This window comes from Vicia villosa, linkage group LG6 (genome assembly GCF_029867415.1).
Source record: "Vicia villosa cultivar HV-30 ecotype Madison, WI linkage group LG6, Vvil1.0, whole genome shotgun sequence".
Taxonomy (NCBI): domain Eukaryota; kingdom Viridiplantae; phylum Streptophyta; class Magnoliopsida; order Fabales; family Fabaceae; genus Vicia; species Vicia villosa.
The window spans coordinates 966,960-984,025 of record NC_081185.1 but is presented as its reverse complement, the minus strand read 5'-3'; the positions used below and the strand labels follow the sequence as shown (position 1 = coordinate 984,025).

General features: G+C 32.3%; 3 protein-coding genes across 5 annotated transcripts; all 3 read right to left on the bottom strand.

Moving 5' to 3' along the window:
* Positions 1-3,374: 3,374 nt before the first annotated feature.
* Positions 3,375-7,372, bottom strand: LOC131608707 (uncharacterized). Of its 3 annotated transcripts, none has more exons than XM_058880221.1 (8): positions 6,780-7,370; positions 5,156-5,437; positions 4,951-5,073; positions 4,490-4,640; positions 4,111-4,208; positions 3,947-3,983; positions 3,707-3,854; positions 3,375-3,623 (listed from the first exon to the last, which is right to left on the bottom strand). In XM_058880221.1, the coding sequence occupies exons 1-7, from the start codon at positions 7,296-7,298 to the stop codon at positions 3,739-3,741; spliced, it is 1,326 nt and encodes a 441-aa protein (XP_058736204.1). In that variant the 5' UTR covers positions 7,299-7,370; the 3' UTR covers positions 3,375-3,623; positions 3,707-3,738. The 3 variants fall into 3 exon arrangements, with proteins under 3 accessions (XP_058736204.1, XP_058736203.1, XP_058736205.1); XM_058880220.1 differs by having other exon boundaries at positions 4,111-4,331; positions 6,780-7,369; XM_058880222.1 differs by lacking the exons at positions 3,375-3,623; positions 3,707-3,854; positions 3,947-3,983 and having other exon boundaries at positions 4,112-4,324; positions 6,780-7,372.
* A 126-nt stretch (positions 7,373-7,498) lies between these two features.
* Positions 7,499-10,954, bottom strand: LOC131608706 (receptor-like protein 6). The gene is made up of 2 exons (XM_058880219.1): positions 8,124-10,954; positions 7,499-7,731 (listed from the first exon to the last, which is right to left on the bottom strand). The coding sequence occupies exon 1, from the start codon at positions 10,941-10,943 to the stop codon at positions 8,130-8,132; it is 2,814 nt and encodes a 937-aa protein (XP_058736202.1). The 5' UTR covers positions 10,944-10,954; the 3' UTR covers positions 7,499-7,731; positions 8,124-8,129.
* A 1,964-nt stretch (positions 10,955-12,918) lies between these two features.
* LOC131611104 (uncharacterized) lies at positions 12,919-15,487 on the bottom strand. Its single transcript, XM_058883220.1, has 4 exons — positions 15,079-15,487; positions 13,854-14,135; positions 13,593-13,715; positions 12,919-13,280 (listed from the first exon to the last, which is right to left on the bottom strand). The coding sequence occupies exons 1-4, from the start codon at positions 15,430-15,432 to the stop codon at positions 13,143-13,145; spliced, it is 897 nt and encodes a 298-aa protein (XP_058739203.1). The 5' UTR covers positions 15,433-15,487; the 3' UTR covers positions 12,919-13,142.
* Positions 15,488-17,066: the final 1,579 nt, after the last annotated feature.

Sequence of the window (17,066 nt, the reverse complement as noted above, 5' to 3'; positions counted from 1 at the left end):
CTAAATACGTGATCTAATTTAATGGTATAAAAACAATTTCTTTCTATTTTTGTACCATATAAATTAACTTAAGTAGGACATCTAATATGTAGTATTAACAAATTCTAATTTCAACAAGTTATTTATAATACATTATAGAAAATATCAGGGTGACACATGCAAAGTTTCAATGTACATAACATGTGTGCGCTACTAAGTTGAAATTTTAGTGGGGCTTCTTGCCCAAATAGCCACGAAAGTGATCCGTTCCTGTATAAGACCACAACATATTTTATACTTATTAAAAAAAATACTATAGTTAATATGTAAAATATTGAATACAATTATGAGTAAATTGTCCTTTTATGTACAAATGTATTCAATATTATTACATTTAAAGATAAACTAGCAATATTAACTACAATTGGAATTGAGATCTAAAAAATTTCTAAAAAACTATAATTAAAGATGATTGAGAGTGAATGGTTTGATAACATTCCTATTGAAGTAAGGCAGGTGGACCAGACAACAAACCTATTAAAGTTTTAAAAAATCTTAGAGATATAAATATCGAGTGCCTCACCAATTTTTTTAATGAAATTATGAGGTAAAAACGCATCCCAGATAAATGTAGAAAAAACACTTTAGTTCCAATCTATAAGAACAAGAGATATACACAAAATTGTGCAAATTATAGGAGGATTAAGCTTATGAGTCATACCATAAAGTTATGGGAAAGAGTAATCGAACGAAGATTAACAAAAGAAAGTCAAGTCACCGAGAATCAATTTGATTTTATGTCGGGAAGGTCGACCATGAAAGCAATTTATGTATTACAGCTTCGGATGGACCAATAAGACTTTGACTCGGAGAAGATGTATGATATAGTGCTTAGAGATATTTTATGGAAAGTCTTAGAGAAGAAAGAGGCTAAGATTGCATATATTCGAGTAATCTAAGATATGTATGAAGAGATATCGACTAGTATTCTAACACAGATGATTTTCCTATTACAATTGGTTTACATCAAGGGCCAATCCTAAGTTTCTACCTTTTTATCTTAATTTTGAGTATACTTACGGACCGGGGCGGATGCATGTAGAAGGGTAAGGGGGCTCAAGCCCCCACAAAGAAAAATTAATTATATAATTTATATAATATATTGTTTGAATAAATAATTATATTTGATAAAAAGTTCTACCTTGCCCCCAAGCCCAAAAAAAAAATAATTATATAATTATATATAATACATTGTTTGAATACATCATTATATCTAATATTAATATCTAATACTAAGTTCTACCTTGCCCATTCTCATAATAATAATTGTTATTTAGTTTAAACAATTCTTTTAAGAAAATAAATTCAAAAATTAGAAGAGGTAACTTATTTATTATTACTACTTATCTTTTATAACATAAGCTCTCATCTTGTATATTTCACGTTTTAAAAGAAAAATGACAATGTAGTTTATTTGTCTATTTTATGTATTAATATATCTAAAATTTGTTTTATATGTATATAGTTAATTTTAATTTTTCATATTTTAAACATTTCATAATATTCATTTAGATTTATTTGAAAATGTGTTTATGAAAAAAAATTTTAATTTATAAATATCCACTACTTATTTACAATTGTATATTTTTATAAAATACAAAAAAACACTAATATTAGCGGTTGAACTTTGGACCAACATCTCGCATCTAATCCAACAAGTGAATACGAGTTGACCTACTCTATCCACTCCTTAAAAACACTTTTTTAAAGTGTATGTTTATGTTTTGCGACAAAGAAAATTATTTTAATAATTTGTTTTAATAACTTTTATTACATATTTAAGAATAAATATACACCTTGATATAAAATATATCATGTTTAAAAAAAAAACATTATTTTACATATTATATTATAAGATTATTTTACTTGCCCCCATTATGAAAAATTTCTGGATCCGCCACTGTTTACGGAACACATCAAGAGCTATCACTGAGATGCATGTTTTTTGCATATGATATAGTCTTTCTTAGAGAGTTGAAGGAGGAGTTAAATGAGAGATTTGAGACTTGAAGACGAGCTTTAGAACATATGACATTCGCCTACGCAGAAGTAAGGAGGAGTATATAAAATGTAAGTTCAACAAAAGAAGAAGTATTTTTAACTTAGAGGTGAAAGTTGGAGACCATATTATCCCTTAAGTCACACAGTTTAAATATATTGGGCCAGTAATACAGAATGATGGAGAAATAGAAAGGGATGAAAGCCGTCGAATTCGAGCTGAATGGTTGAAATGAAGAAAGACATCAAATATTTTATGTGATGCAAATGTACCGCTCAAGTTGAAGGGAAAGTTTTATCGGAGATAGAATGTTGAGTAGTTAAGAATCAACACGAGAATAAAATATGTGCAGCAGAGATGAGGATGTTGTGGTAGATGTGTGGTAAAACTTGACAAGACAAAATTAAAAATAAAATTACTACAGAGGATGTCGGGGTAGTGCCTATAGTAAAGAAGATGGTGGAAAATAGACTTAATTAGTTTGAGCATTTAGAAAGAAGACTTGTATATTCTGTAGTAAGGAGAGTAGACCAAATAGAAAGAAGACAAATAATTCGAGGAAGATCCAGAAAGACTATAAAAAAGTTATTAAGAGAGACCTCGAGATTAATGATTTAGAGATAGAAACATGATCTTTGATAGAACATTGTGACGAAAGTTGATCCATATAGTCTATCATACTTAATGGAATAATGGTTAGTTGTTATTATTGTTGTATAATAGGCGGATTATTAGTGGGGGCTATATATTTGATAGTGTCAAGAAATATATTAGGTTAAGTTTAACGGAATATATATTTAATAGTGTCAAAAAATATGTCGGGTTAAGTTTAACGGAATAGATTATATATGGTGGGTGATTCATAATGCAGACGTTTCTTTTAAAATTTAGACTTTTTTTTTACTCTCAGGATTGAGACTTTGTCCATTTTAAGTGCATTGAAGATTGAATATACTGTGATTGAATCAGATTCAATATTAAGAAACTTAGTGGTGAACAAGTGTGCTAGAGGTCATTCTTGACGAATAATTATTTTTTGAATTGGAGGTTTTTTAACTATAAAATTCATCGAGTTTATGTAAAGTCAACCAAATTGTGTTCATTGACTTTAACTACCCGTCATGGGATTTTTACGTTGTTTTTTTTTTTTCTTTAGCTTTTTTATTGTTAAGAGTTTTGCTCATGTTATTAGAGGCTTCCCCCGACCTTGCCCTTTTTTATTTGATAAATAAAAAAGTGAATTAGTTTTAAGTTTAGGCATGTTTGAATGAGTTTTTTTTTTTAAAATTTATTTTATAAACTAGTTTGAAGAAAAACATAAATAAAAAGTATATGCTTGAAGAACAAAGAAAAAATAAATTATTTGACAAAATGAAGCAAAATTTCCACAGATATCAAACATTGTTTGAAGAAATTTCCCATTTGTGACTTTAGTTTCGAACTTAACTGGTTTCTTAATTTGGTATTTGGATGACAATCCATGTGACATTTTAAACTATACACTACAACCACGCTGTTGTGCCACGATTACGCTTGAATCTTTAGCTTTCATCGATCACCTTCATCAATACGAGCTATCAATTTCCTGCAACAGCATCATCAACTAATATTAGAAACTGTTATTTCTAACAGAAACTGAAGCAAGGTGGAATTACTCCAGAAAATTACCATTGGAGTTGAGAAACTGAAGCAAGGTGGAATCACTCCAGAAATACTTGAATCCTGTCACCTATTCTGTCATTAAAATCCAGCAGTTTTCCCCCAGTTTCCTCTGTTGCATTATCCAATAGTTTTTTGAGGTTTACCCCACCCAAAGCTGCATAGTTGCGACAAAATTGACCAACATGAATTGTGAAAAGAAGTACTTCAACATGAAATTGAATAACAATTTTGAAATAGAAACAGTACCAGGAACTATGTTTGTGATTCCATCGAGAAATCCAGCCTGTATGCAAAGTATATGTATATAAGAAAAGGGAACATGAAATCATGTTTGGATAAAGTACAGATTTGCATGTAGAAATCATTATTTTCTCTTTTATTTTTGTTCAGTTGGAGAGTTCATCACTTACAGGAATCCGAAGATCAAGTTTCTCGGCTCCATCTCTGCCCGTTATTTTAATTCTCAGAGTCCGGGACCAGATTCCAGAAAAAGGGCTCCCTGAACTATCTGCACCATATTTATTGTACACATCAGGTGTTATAACTTCGACAATGGGATCGTTGATAGTTTGACTTGTCTGCTCTGAATCAGCTTGGTCTCTCTGTTCAATACTGTATAGGCTACTGCTCTCTGATAAATAACTAATTAGTAATTACTAGGAAAATGCAAGAATAGAATGCGCAATGACACGATAAGATAAAATATGCAGAGTGTGTTTGAATCTGAGAAGCCTACTGCCATTGTTTAGTTATTTACTTATTTTTTCTATTAAGATTTGTCTCTCCAACCTCTCTTTGAAAGAAGCTGATCGGTACTTGTAGCATAACGCTTTTCTTCTTCATAATATTTGTTGAAACCTAAGATATCCTTAATTTCTTCGAATGAAGGCATGCTTCCTGGAGGAGGAATACGACCTCCTTTAATAGCAGTGAGTGAATCCTACACGGCAGTCATAGATATTCTTTAAAATGATAAAATTAAAATAATACTTCAAACAAATACAGAAAAGGGCCTTTTTTAAAATAAATAAATAAACGAGCTCAACCTTAAAATACTATTACTTTGGCCTGTCATATAGGATTTAGGATGAGTAATTATTTTTAATACGTTCAATAACTGTTATGGTCCCTTGCCTGGGATCGTGTTGACACAGTCCTAGATGCGGTAGAAGCTTTCATGAACTTATCATCATCAGCACATATAATATTAATTAATGATTATCATAGTTAAAGAAAGGAGTACATGTCACCTGCATTGCTCGTATAGAAACTCCAATCAAGGAAAGGGGATAGGCAACAATTTTATAGCCAATGTCTTCAAGTTCGAGAGGAGTGAGTATTGGTGTTTTGCCTCCTCCTTCAAGCATATTGGCCTACAAAATTTATACACATTAGCATTGCTTATCATTTCCCTTTTTTTTCTTCTGCTATTACTTGAACTTAATAGAAACACACCATTTTTGGGACAAGGGGAGAAACTTGACAAAAAGCTTCCATCTCTTGTCTGGAGGCAAGTGCATCTATAAAAACAACATCAGCTCCAGCATCAGCAAATGCCCTTGACCTATAGAGTGCCTCATCAAGAGACAACGCTTGCCGTGAATCGGTGCGAGCCACAATCACAATATCAGATCCACTCTCATTTCTGGCATCAACCGCAGCTTTGATCCGCATAACTGCCTCTTCTCTCGACACCACTTTCCTCCCTTGTGTGTGGCCACACGCTTTCGGCGATACCTAGCAATGAACCAACAAATTGAAGCAATTTACAGAACATTGGATACAACATATCAGCATATCAAGTTCTAATAAGGTGCTGGAAGATCAAATAATAAGCTTCGAATGAGAAGTAAATACTCAAGTTGATCCCTAAAATTGTAGGATCATATTACTTATTTCAATTTCGTTCCCAACATTACCAACTTAATATCACTATTGTACATGCAAATACTATATATGAAGAAACGAAACCCGATTAATGTTTTACAATTTCATAGATGTTTTAGAATATTGATAATGTGGAAGACTAGATTGGTATTTTCCAACAATTTCAACAACCAAGTCAAGGATTCAATAAATAAATGCTAGTGGTTTAAAAAACCCTATCCTAACCTATTAATCTAAGTGCTTGTTTAATTTTGCACTCAGAAAAATTGATTTTGAATCAATTGATTGTGCCGAGAGGTATGGGCACTGGTCAAACATTGTTCCCACCTAGGAATCGAACCCGGTATTCCCGGAATTACGTCCTTAGCAGGAGCTCCTTTACCACTAGAGCCCAAATGCTTGGTTTGAATCAATTGATTTTACTTAAAATGAATTGAATGCAAAATGATTTATATTTAGATACATTTAAGTGAAAGCGAGTTCAAGATAAATTTCAGCGTATAAAATCACATTTATACTCGAAAGTTACAAATCCTAATTTCAAATTCTAATTAAGTCTGAAGGAAAAATCAATTCTACCTCAGAGCAATCAAATAACTCAAAATCAATTTTACATAATCAATTCTAATTAATTCTAATTAAGTCCAAAGGAAATATCAATTCTACCACACAACAAATAAACAAGTCAAAATCAATTTTACATAATGAATTCTAATTAAGTGTATGTTTGGTTTAGCTTTTGGAAGAGCCAAAAGCAATTTTAGATATATAGAACAGATTTTGGAATAATTTTGAGATGTTTGATTCTTCTAAAGTAGAATTAATTCTGCCTCTTGAATTGATTCTACTTGAAGCTAGAATTTGTAGCTTTTGAGTTTAAACGTGACTTTTACATTAAAATTTACCATTCCACTCACTTCTACAAACATAAATCACTTTACCTTCAACTCACTTTTAGCTAGTCAATTTTACGGGTATCAATTCATTCAAAATCAATTCTTTTCCCCTCAGAACCAAACATACGCTAAGTCTAAAGGAAAAATCAATTCTACCAAGTCAAAATCAATTCTACCAAGTCAAATTCAATTCTACTAATATAGCAATCAAATATGTCAAAATCAATTTTCCAGAATCAATTCTAACCATTGCAAATGTGAAACAATTCTAACCATTGCAACATTAACAAACTAACCTGATCTTCAAGAATGATTCCGGCAAAACCAGCATCAACAAAACCCTTAACCGTCCTCTTAACATTCATAGCATTCCCATAACCATTATCACCGTCACCAATAACAGGAATATCAACCGCTTGAGTAATCAATCTCCCTTGATCAATCATTTCACCGTAAGACAAATATCCAGTATCAGGCAATCCCAATCGCGAAGCAGAAATCGAAAAACCGCTAGTGAAACACAACGGAAAGCCAGCGGATTGAACGAGATTTGCGCTGAGTGCATCGAAGCATGCAGGACCTTGATGAACGCCTGGCGAATCGAGGATTCGACGAAGGAGCTTCGGTTTTTCGGTGTTTGATGAACATGAGATTGTGGTTGTTGTGGCGCGTGGTGGTTTGGAACGAGATTGGAGTTGGAAAAGGGGAGAAGAGGATGTGTGACGGGAGTGGCGGTGGTGAGGATGAGGAAGAGGAAAACAACCGCCGGCGCTGGTGGCGGCGATAGTGGTGGCGTAGTAGTCGGAACAGTTCATGATGGTCGCTAGCTTCTACAGTTACAGTTACTGGCAGTGCAATCTAATGTATATTCCTAAATCTCCGTTTTGATTAAATTACTTGTCTAATTTTAAAATAAAAAATATAGTAATAATTTTTTTTTCACCACAGTAAATAATTTTTAATATATTTTTTTCTAGTTAATGAAATATCATATATTAGTCTTAATATGCTGAACCAGATGCACAAAGTTGAGGAGATAAAAGCATGTTTACATTATATTACAATACGATGCAATACAATATAATACAGTGCAATACAGTGCAATACAATACAACAATACTACTCTTAGAAAAAAAAGACTAAAGCGCACCCTCTGCAAGGGTTTTTATTTGTAGTTGGAGTATAACGCTCCTCCTCTTTGTAATATTCGTTGAAACCGACAATATCCTTAATGGCAGTGAGTGCATCCTACAAATTCATTCATAGCAATCTTTTAATCATAAAATTAAAATCCGTGCAACACACGCAATTACAGAATATTACAAACATGCAGAAAAATAGTATTTCCTCCGTCTCATAATAAGTGTTTTATTTGATTTTTGGCCGGTTCTTAAGAAAATGATTGGATGTGTTAGTTTTAATGATAAAGTAAATATCATTTACTAAAGTACCCTTATTTCTTATAGGTAGTAGAGTAGTTGAAAAACGTGAAAGTTAATAAATAGGAATATAGTAGTGGAAAAAATTAATAAATGTTGCATTGGTTTTTTAAAGAGACAATTATTTCGAGACATGAAAAAAGTGCAAATGAGACACTTATTATGAGACAGAGGGAGTAGAAGTAATTGAATGTAACCAACCTCAACTCACAAGATCCTTTTTAGCCATCCAAGCAGCTGATGATAGTAAGTGTTCCCCAATGCAACTCCAGCAACAAGTCCACCAACATACCCAATCAGAACTATTTTCCAGTCTAATTCAAATAGAGATTCCGAGTTATTGTCGTCATCAGAGGCTGAAGTAGGTGGAGAAAACGGGTGCCCCGCTTGATCAGAACACTTGTTCAACAATTGATCCCCACATAGACCTTTGTTACCCTCGAATGAATCACCTTGGAATGTTGAAAACTGATTATTCTGAGGTATAGGACCTGAGAGATTATTGAAGGACACATTGAAAAACTCCAGAAATGTGAGTTCTGACAACTGTTGTGGAATCTTCCCTAAAAGATTGTTACGAGAAAGATCGAGTGTTTCAAGGTTTGAAAGTTTTCCTAGGGAATTTGGAATGTTTCCAGTAAGGATGTTATTCGATAAGTTTAGCAAAACAAGACCCTGTAAGTCTCCTATGACTTTTGGTATCTCTCCACTGATTTTGTTGCTTGATATATCAATGGCTATCATGCTATAAAACTCTTGAATACTCTCATAAACCATCACCACTCCTTTGTTTGTTAACGCGAATGAATAAGTGTTTGCTTCTATCCAATAGTCTCTCTTGTTCTTAGAAAATATATAAATAACCCATTGCTCGTACTGTAATTGACTTGTGTTAGAAACTTTCATTGAATTCCAACTTTGAATCATATCTGATGGAAAAACGCCAGAGAATTCATTGTGAGAAAGGTCAATGATGTGAAGCTTGGGAAATGTGCATGTCATGTTGCTAGAGCACTGAATGTCTCCATGAAATTTATTGTTCCTTAAAGCCAATACCTTCAACTCGGGTAAATCTCCCAGCCAGAATGGAAATGAATCGTTGATATTGTTATGGCTAATATCAAAGTACTCTAGCAAACCACAATTGACCAATGGTCTTGGCAATTGACCTTGAAGGTTGTTGTCGCTGAAATCAATCATCTGAATGTTGTTTTCCATCAGGTACGTTTGTGGAATGAGACCAGACAAATTGTTCCCTTTAAACATCAAAATTTGTAGATATCGACTAAAGTTACCAATACATGAGGGAACATTGCCGCTTAAATTATTGAACGATAAATCAAGATGGATGAGTGATTTGAGATTGCATATGGATGGGGATATTTCTCCTATCAATGAACTGTGGGAAATTTTTAAGCTTTGTAGACTTGATTTTCTCCACAACCAACTAGGTAATGAAGTTATATTGTTGTTTGACAAGGAAAGGTCTCCGAGATCACCAAGATCTCTTATAAATGTTGGAATCTCGACAATATTGCATGATGCCAAGCTTAAGATATAGATTAGAGAATTGGTGGCATTAGAAGAATTTTTCCCACTAAACAATGACAATTTGTTGAATGATAAATTAAGAACAGTTAGCTTTTTGAGATCCAAAAACATGTCGAGATCCAACTTTCCATGCAACAAATTATTGTCTAGGTAAAGTTTTTCAAGACTTGCAAGTCTAAAGAGAGATTTTGGGATTTCACTATGAAGGTTATTTTCATATAGGGATAAGTAGGCTAAGTTGGTTAAGTTCATTATAATAGATGGAATTTCACCCTTCATATTACTATTTTCAGCTACAAAATATTGTAGTTGGGTAAGATTTGCAAAAGATAATGGGATGTCACTGCCAATATTTATTGAGGATATATCAAGTTCAGTTATTGATGAGAGTTTACCTATCCATGACATGCTCTCAATGGTAAATTCATTGGCATTGACATACAAATATCTTAGTTTGGTAAGACTTGCCAGGGATGCAGAAGGGTCGCCCTTAAATTTGTTATACCCAAGGATTAGATACTTGAGTTGTGTGAGGTTGCCAAGTGAAGAAGGTATATACCCCGAAAAAAGGCAACCAAAAATTGATAGGGTACTTAAAGAACTAAGATTTCCAATGGATACTGGTAATGCACCATATAAACCGGTATTATCAAGTTCCAAGCTGTTGAGTGAACTAGACTGAAACTCAGGCAACCTACCAATGAGATTTGGATTATATCTCAAATCCAAATATTTCAAGTTTGGAAGATGAAAAAATCCAACTGGAAAATCACCATACAGTTCAGAATTGTAAAGAGATAGTGTTTGCAATGAAGTTAGATTTGTGAGTGTGTCGGGTAAAGTAGATGAAATTGTCACATAACTAAGTAGGAGCATTTCAAGTTTTGTTGAGTTTTGAATTATGCTTCTAAGACTAGACAATTTCAATTGCAACAGGTTAACTGCACTTCCTTTAGGGCTTGATATAGCATTTAAGCCTAGATCAAGAGTTGACAACTTGGACAACTGTGAAATTTGTGGTGGAATTTCTCCGGAAAATATGGCATGAGAAAGGTTCAGATGTCTTATTTGCGAAAGCTCACCTATCTTGGACGGGATTTGAGAGTAATTGAAATTATTATCAGAAAGATCAAGATTTTGAAGGTGCACAAGGCGAAAAAGGCTGCTATTTGTATCCATTGGACCAAAGACTTGGCTGCTACTAAGATCAACGCGAATCACATGATCTGTGTGCTCATCACATTGAATGCCATCCCATGAACAACAATCAACGGTTGCATTCCATGATGTTGTTTTAGGATAACTCAGAGGATTCCAAGAGGCAGACTTATCGATGACAAAGCCTTTCTTAAATTGCAACAAGGCATGACTTTCATCTTCATGACACTTTGGTTGAATTTCTGAAAAGCATATAGTATATGTGAAAGAGAAGAGCGAATAAAACAAGACAAGATACCGCGCAAACAACATTGTATCTTAATATTTTAAACTAAAAAGTTTTGATGAAATGATAAACACATACTAGATAGTTTTTATACTAAAAAAATGGACTAAAATATAATAAATGAAAATGTTTTCTAGTGAACTTGATTATCTTAGGACTACATCACAGGTCCATATCTTGTGTTAACGTAATGGTGAGGCAAACTTGATCAACTCAGTGTTTAAATTCAAGAAAGGTATTTGAATCTTGGCTCTTATTGTAGACTCTACAATTATTTGTTCTTTCTTGTATTAATTTCAAACACATGCATTTTATACTAGACTTTTATCTAACATAATATCATCTCTAATAAAATTTTGTGGCCAAAATGATACACATAATTTTCTGTCTTATTCCTTGTTTTTGTTTTCTATTTTATATGTAGTTGTCTCTAATATTTTAGTCAGTCTTTGGTTTTGATTCTTTGTTGCTAGTATTTCTGGATAACAATTACAATCTAACAATTGGAATATCCTAGACATTCACCCGTGTTATACACGGTATATTTTATCGAATAATTTATTTTTTAAAATTATTATTTAAATAAATAGATTTAAATATATAATATATGTATTTTTTAATAATAATTGTTATTTTAATTTAAAATATTGATTATATTGATATTAAATCAATAAATAAGTGAAATATATATATATATATATATATATATATATATATATATATATATATATATATATATATATATATATATATATATATATATATATATAAATATATATATATATATATAATGCAGTTTTAACTTCTTAAATTTTGTAATTGTTTGATTATAGTCCCTCAAGTTTTAATTGTTTAATTTTGATCCTTCAAATTTTTCAATTGTTTAATTTTGACCCTCTAGATTTCAATTGCTTCATTTTGACCTTGAAGTTTGTCAATTGCTAAATTTTGCCTCCTTAAATTTTTAATTAAAATAACAAAATGTTTGGCCAATATCATTTGTGAATCTTTTATCAAAGTTATTTTAGAATATAAGGACAAACCTATCATATCCCTTATAAAAAATTGAAATTTTATATAACCAATAAGATTGATAGACTTTGGAATTTTATGCTTAAATATGAAAGAATTATTGGCCAAAGAGTTTATTATTTTAATTAACTAGTGGTCTATCTTTTTTGTTGTCAAAACAATTTGTCATTAGACATATGTTGAATGAAATATTTAATATTTTCAAGATAGGGTTAAGTATGTTTTTGGTCCCTATAAATATCTCAAATTTCATTTTTAGTCCCTATTAAAAAATTGAAATATTTTAGTCCCGATAAAATTATTATGCACGTAGTTTTAGTAGTTTTAGTCCCTAGTAGTTTTAGTCTCTACTGTTAAACTGATGTGTATTTTTTAATGGTTATTTTATAGACATGTTTAGAATGTTAAAAATAATTCCTCGAAAAAAAATAAACTCAAAATTTAATTTCTAAGTCAAAAGTTAAATTACTTTTATCATTATCTTTTAAAATTTAAAAAATTCATATTTAATTCTTCTCATTATAAAAAATTCATTCAAAAATTTAAAATTGTAAAGGTAATTAAATAGTTTTCAAAATTTTAAAAAATAGCAAAGACTAAAATTGCATACATAAATATTTTATAGAGATTAAAATATATTATTTTTTTAATAGAAACTAAAAGTGAAATTTCAAATATTTATAGGGCAAAAACATACTTAACCCTTCAAGATATTACATTCAAAGCTTAACTATTAAAAATATTAGAAAAATAAAATTTTAGAGAAGAAAGCAACCAAGTATAACAACGTCATGAACCCATGATCATTTGATAACATAAATCTGACTTAATTTAAAACAAAAAAGCAAACCAAAAAGGGAAACATGATCAATTGAACATGTAGCCTAAATGTAACCCCATGAATAAAATACTTGGCAACAATGGATTAGTCATTGATTCTCCCTAGTGATGAAAATAGTAGTCTAAATGTCTCAAGAAGACTATGCATAATTTATTAGATTGATTTTATTTATTCAGATAAACACTGATGAGATATTTAGCTTAATATGCTGAACCAGATACACAAAGTTGACGAGATAAAAGCATGTCTAGATTACATTACAATACAATACAACAATACTACTCTTAGAAGAAAAGACTGAAACACCTCTCTGTAACTCAGTTTTGTTTCTTTTCTCTTTAAAGGCTTAAACCTAGTGATCTGTAGTTGTAGCATAACGCTCCTCCTCTTTGTAATAATCGTTGAAACCGACAATATCCTTAATTTCGTCAAAAGATGGCAAGCTTTCCGGTGGAGGAATACCACCTACCTTAATGGCAGTGAGCGCGCCCTACAAATAAGAAATAGCAATCTTTTAATCATAAAATCCGTATGACACAGACGCGAATACAGAATATGACATACATGCGAAAAATATTATAAGTAATCAGATGTAACCAATCACATATGCCGGTGTCTACCAGACACCAAACACGTCTTTAATACAAAGTGTCAGTGCTACATAGATTAGAATTAAGAGTTCAACATAACCTTGACGTTAGTTTTCAAAAGATGTCTCTGAGAAAAGGTAAAGATATAACTCGTGTAAAACAGAAATTCACACTGATAGTTAGATATCACAGGAAGAGATGTGAATTGTGACCTGCATTGCTCGTATAGAAACCCCCATCAAAGAAAGTGGATAAACAGCAAGTTTGTAACCAACTTGATCAAGTTCTTGAGCATTAAGTATCGGTGTTTTCCCTCCTCCTTCAAGCATATTTGCCTATACACATTCACGAAGATAACAAATCAACCAACATGAACATTTATTTACGAGTATTATTCAATTTGCTCCCTTTTTTCTCTCTTTTCTGGTATGAAGTGTTGAATAAGAACTTTATTACACGACATAAACACGTACCAGATGAGGAACATGAGGAGCAACTTGACAAAAAGCTTTCATCTCTTCAACGGAATTAAGTGCGTCAATAAAGATAACATCAGCTCCAGCTTCAGCATATGCGTTTGTCCTCCAAAGCGCTTCTTCAAGAGACACACCTTGGCGTGCATCGCTGCGGGCCACAATCACAATATCAGACCCGCTCTCATTTCTAGCATCAACTGCAGCTTTAATCTTCATAACTGCCTCCTCTCTAGAAACCACTTTCCTCCCACGCGTGTGCCCACATGCTTTCGGTGCCACCTAATTTCCATCACGTATATTGAAAACACATTATATAATAGTGATCAATCAATTTGGCTCCTCTAAAATGAGTACTTTGGAGGAACATTATTCTTAATGCAGATTAATGTCAAATGTTTGATTTAGAAAAAGAACAAGTGAATGGGCAAACTGATCCTTCCTAAGAATCAAATATAAAAATACATCATGAAACTGTAAAGCACCAATCAAAATAATCACTCTATAAACTTTTAACATTAAGTACTATGATGTAACACATTAATTCAAAATGTGACTCTTCAACATTGCGACACATCTAAAGAAAGGTATGTCAGTGTCGGTGTCCAAAATCGACCAGGCCAGACCGTCCGTTCAAGAGGCGGATAGAGTAGAAACCTTGGCCTACGTGTATCGTTTTGAACTGATTTTTTACACGGGCCTCGCTCTCAACAAATAGAGCACCGATGCCAAGTTTGGCCTCATTTGAGCGATTAACCAGTCTATTCTGATTTTTCGAGGATTGAGTGTCCAAGAGGCGGATACAACGGAAACTTTGGCCAACACATTATAAACTGATTTTTTGCATTGACCTCTCTCCCAACAAATAGAGCGCAAATGCCAAGTTTGGCTTCATTCCCTCAATTCCACGTCCCTGACAATTGTGATTATTTTTAATTTGTTCATTTTTCAACGGTGTCGTTGTCAGTCTAGTGTTGGTGTCGATGCTTAGATTTTTACCAATGCTTACAATTTTGAACCCCAATTTAATAAAATTTCACTCTCTCGCTCTCCAGATCCAACCGAACTACTATGTGCAATTATAGTAAATTTTTCATATTATTTTTGAACCATACAATTATAGTAGATAAGATGATAAATGCAAAAATTAGAAAGTGAAATCAAAACGAATGTAATTAACTAAGTAACTAACGCTACTAATTATTAATTAATCACTGTTAATTACCTGATCTTCGAGTATGATTCCAGCAAAACCAGCATCAATAAAACCCTTAACAGTTCTCTTAACATTCATGGCATTCCCATAACCATTATCACCATCACCAATAACAGGAATCTTAACAGCTTGAGTAACGAGACGACCTTGATCGACGATTTCGCCGTAAGAGATGAAACCGGCGTCTGGAAGACCTAATCTGGTGGCGGAAATTGAGAAACCGCTTGTGATGCAGTAAGAGAAGCCGGCGGACTCGATGAGTTTGGCACTGAGAGCGTCGAAGCAGGCGGGGCCTTGGTGGCAGCCGGGGGAAGAGAGAATGCGGCGGAGGACGGTGGCTGGTTGCTCTCGTGGTTTCGCCATTTTGCAGTTTTTGGATTTCAGGATATGATTGACTGAGAGTTAGTGTACTTAATAATGTGTTTCAGAAAAAGTAAAGGTTAAAAAACGGTTGAAAAGAGGATAATATTAAATGACATTTATATCGCTTTAGTTTTAAATGTATTAATGTTTAAATTTTTATTTTCTTTTAATCTAAATTTACAAAATAATTATTTGTGGATATATAAATTATTATTCGGGGAAGGTCGAGCGAACAACATTCTTACTTTTCGTGAGACTTTTTCTTTTGAGTAACACTTTTGTGGGAGACACACCATTTGTCTACCTAAAACTTGAAGATGATATTTAAAGATACAGACTTAAAATCTTGGTCAGCCTCACACTAAAAGTGAGGGTGGGACGGGTCTACATATACTACTCTTTTTAGATTTAAGAATATAAAAATTTCATATAAATGCATGTGTTTGCAAAAACCCACAAAAAATCGAAACGGGCAGACACATGTCGGCCTAAACCGTTGATCTGCACCGCACTATAGTGTAGACAAAACGGACATTCTTAACTAGTCGGACCCGTTTTGTTACATCTAGTTAAAATTGTACTATGTTTGTCGATTAATAAAATTAAATATAGTTGAATTGTATTTTGTTGAATTTGAGAAGAATACACTCTTAATATCAGTCTCCACCACTATACTGACTCTCTCTCTCGGGTTTATCCTCGTAGTAATAGATATAAGATATCACATAGTTCATGAGTAATATAGTTTATGGTTGAATAAATTTATGAGGTAGAATTATTGTAACTTTTTATTAATTAGACATAATTAAATTATTATCCATGTTTAAATTAATATCGTGAATCATTGTAATCTCTTATGGATATAATTTAAATTATTATTTTAAACTAATATAACTCGTTCTAACTAAAGTGAAATGTAATTTAAATTTATTATTCAAATTAAAATTAATATGATCATAACCTTTAGTAATAGTAAAAGGTATATCCCTCTCCACTTTTTCTTTAAAGTCTTGAGTCTTATGGAAACTCATATTTGAGAAAGAAAGATCATATTCTACATAATTAACATTAAAAATTGTCGAAGAGTATAAAACACACCTTGATATAAAATGTACATTAAGTTTCATAATGTTCGATAAATTTCTAACAATTACAAACTTCGACCTTAGGAAGGTTCGGGACAAGTGGGTTGTCATTACTATATGATTATATATGCAGCTAAAAGGTTTTATTAGAAAGTTTTGTATTAGTATGATTATAGTATATCAAACATTCTAATATCTATCACTCAATCATATCTTTTAGATTTTAAAATTATGAAGAAATTTATCAATTATTGGTACCCTTAGCTGTAGCAGAATCCATGATGATGATGGTACACGAATTCCCTCCCATCAGTACAGCTGTTTTTGACTTTTTGGAGAAGTAGTATTATAAGAAGCAAAATCACGTATTGTTCATTTAAATTGTACAAACAATTATTGAACTTATATTTCTTGCATCTGATGGCTCTACATAATTACTACCAATTAAGTTGTTTTTACATAGTTGTCTTAGGCTCGGTTAGAAACATATAACTTGACTAGCATAAGTTAAAAAGTTGATGGCGGTTGTAGATGGTAAAATGGCAGATG

Bases quoted from the DNA above. Each gene is read 5' to 3' on its own strand.
- LOC131608706 (XM_058880219.1), bottom strand. From the start codon at position 10,943: ATGTTGTTTGCGCGGTATCTTGTCTTGTTTTATTCGCTCTTCTCTTTC.
- LOC131611104 (XM_058883220.1), bottom strand. From the start codon at position 15,432: ATGGCGAAACCACGAGAGCAACCAGCCACCGTCCTCCGCCGCATTCTC. The intron at 14,136-15,078 runs GTAATTAACAGT...GATGGAAATTAG, and splicing joins GAATCATACTCGAAGATCAG to GTGGCACCGAAAGCATGTGG. The intron at 13,716-13,853 runs GTACGTGTTTAT...GAATGTGTATAG, and splicing joins CTCCTCATGTTCCTCATCTG to GCAAATATGCTTGAAGGAGG.
- LOC131608707 (XM_058880220.1), bottom strand. From the start codon at position 7,298: ATGAACTGTTCCGACTACTACGCCACCACTATCGCCGCCACCAGCGCC. The intron at 5,074-5,155 runs GTGTGTTTCTAT...TAAATTTTGTAG, and splicing joins CTCCCCTTGTCCCAAAAATG to GCCAATATGCTTGAAGGAGG. The intron at 4,641-4,950 runs GTGACATGTACT...ACTGCCGTGTAG, and splicing joins TTTCTATACGAGCAATGCAG to GATTCACTCACTGCTATTAA.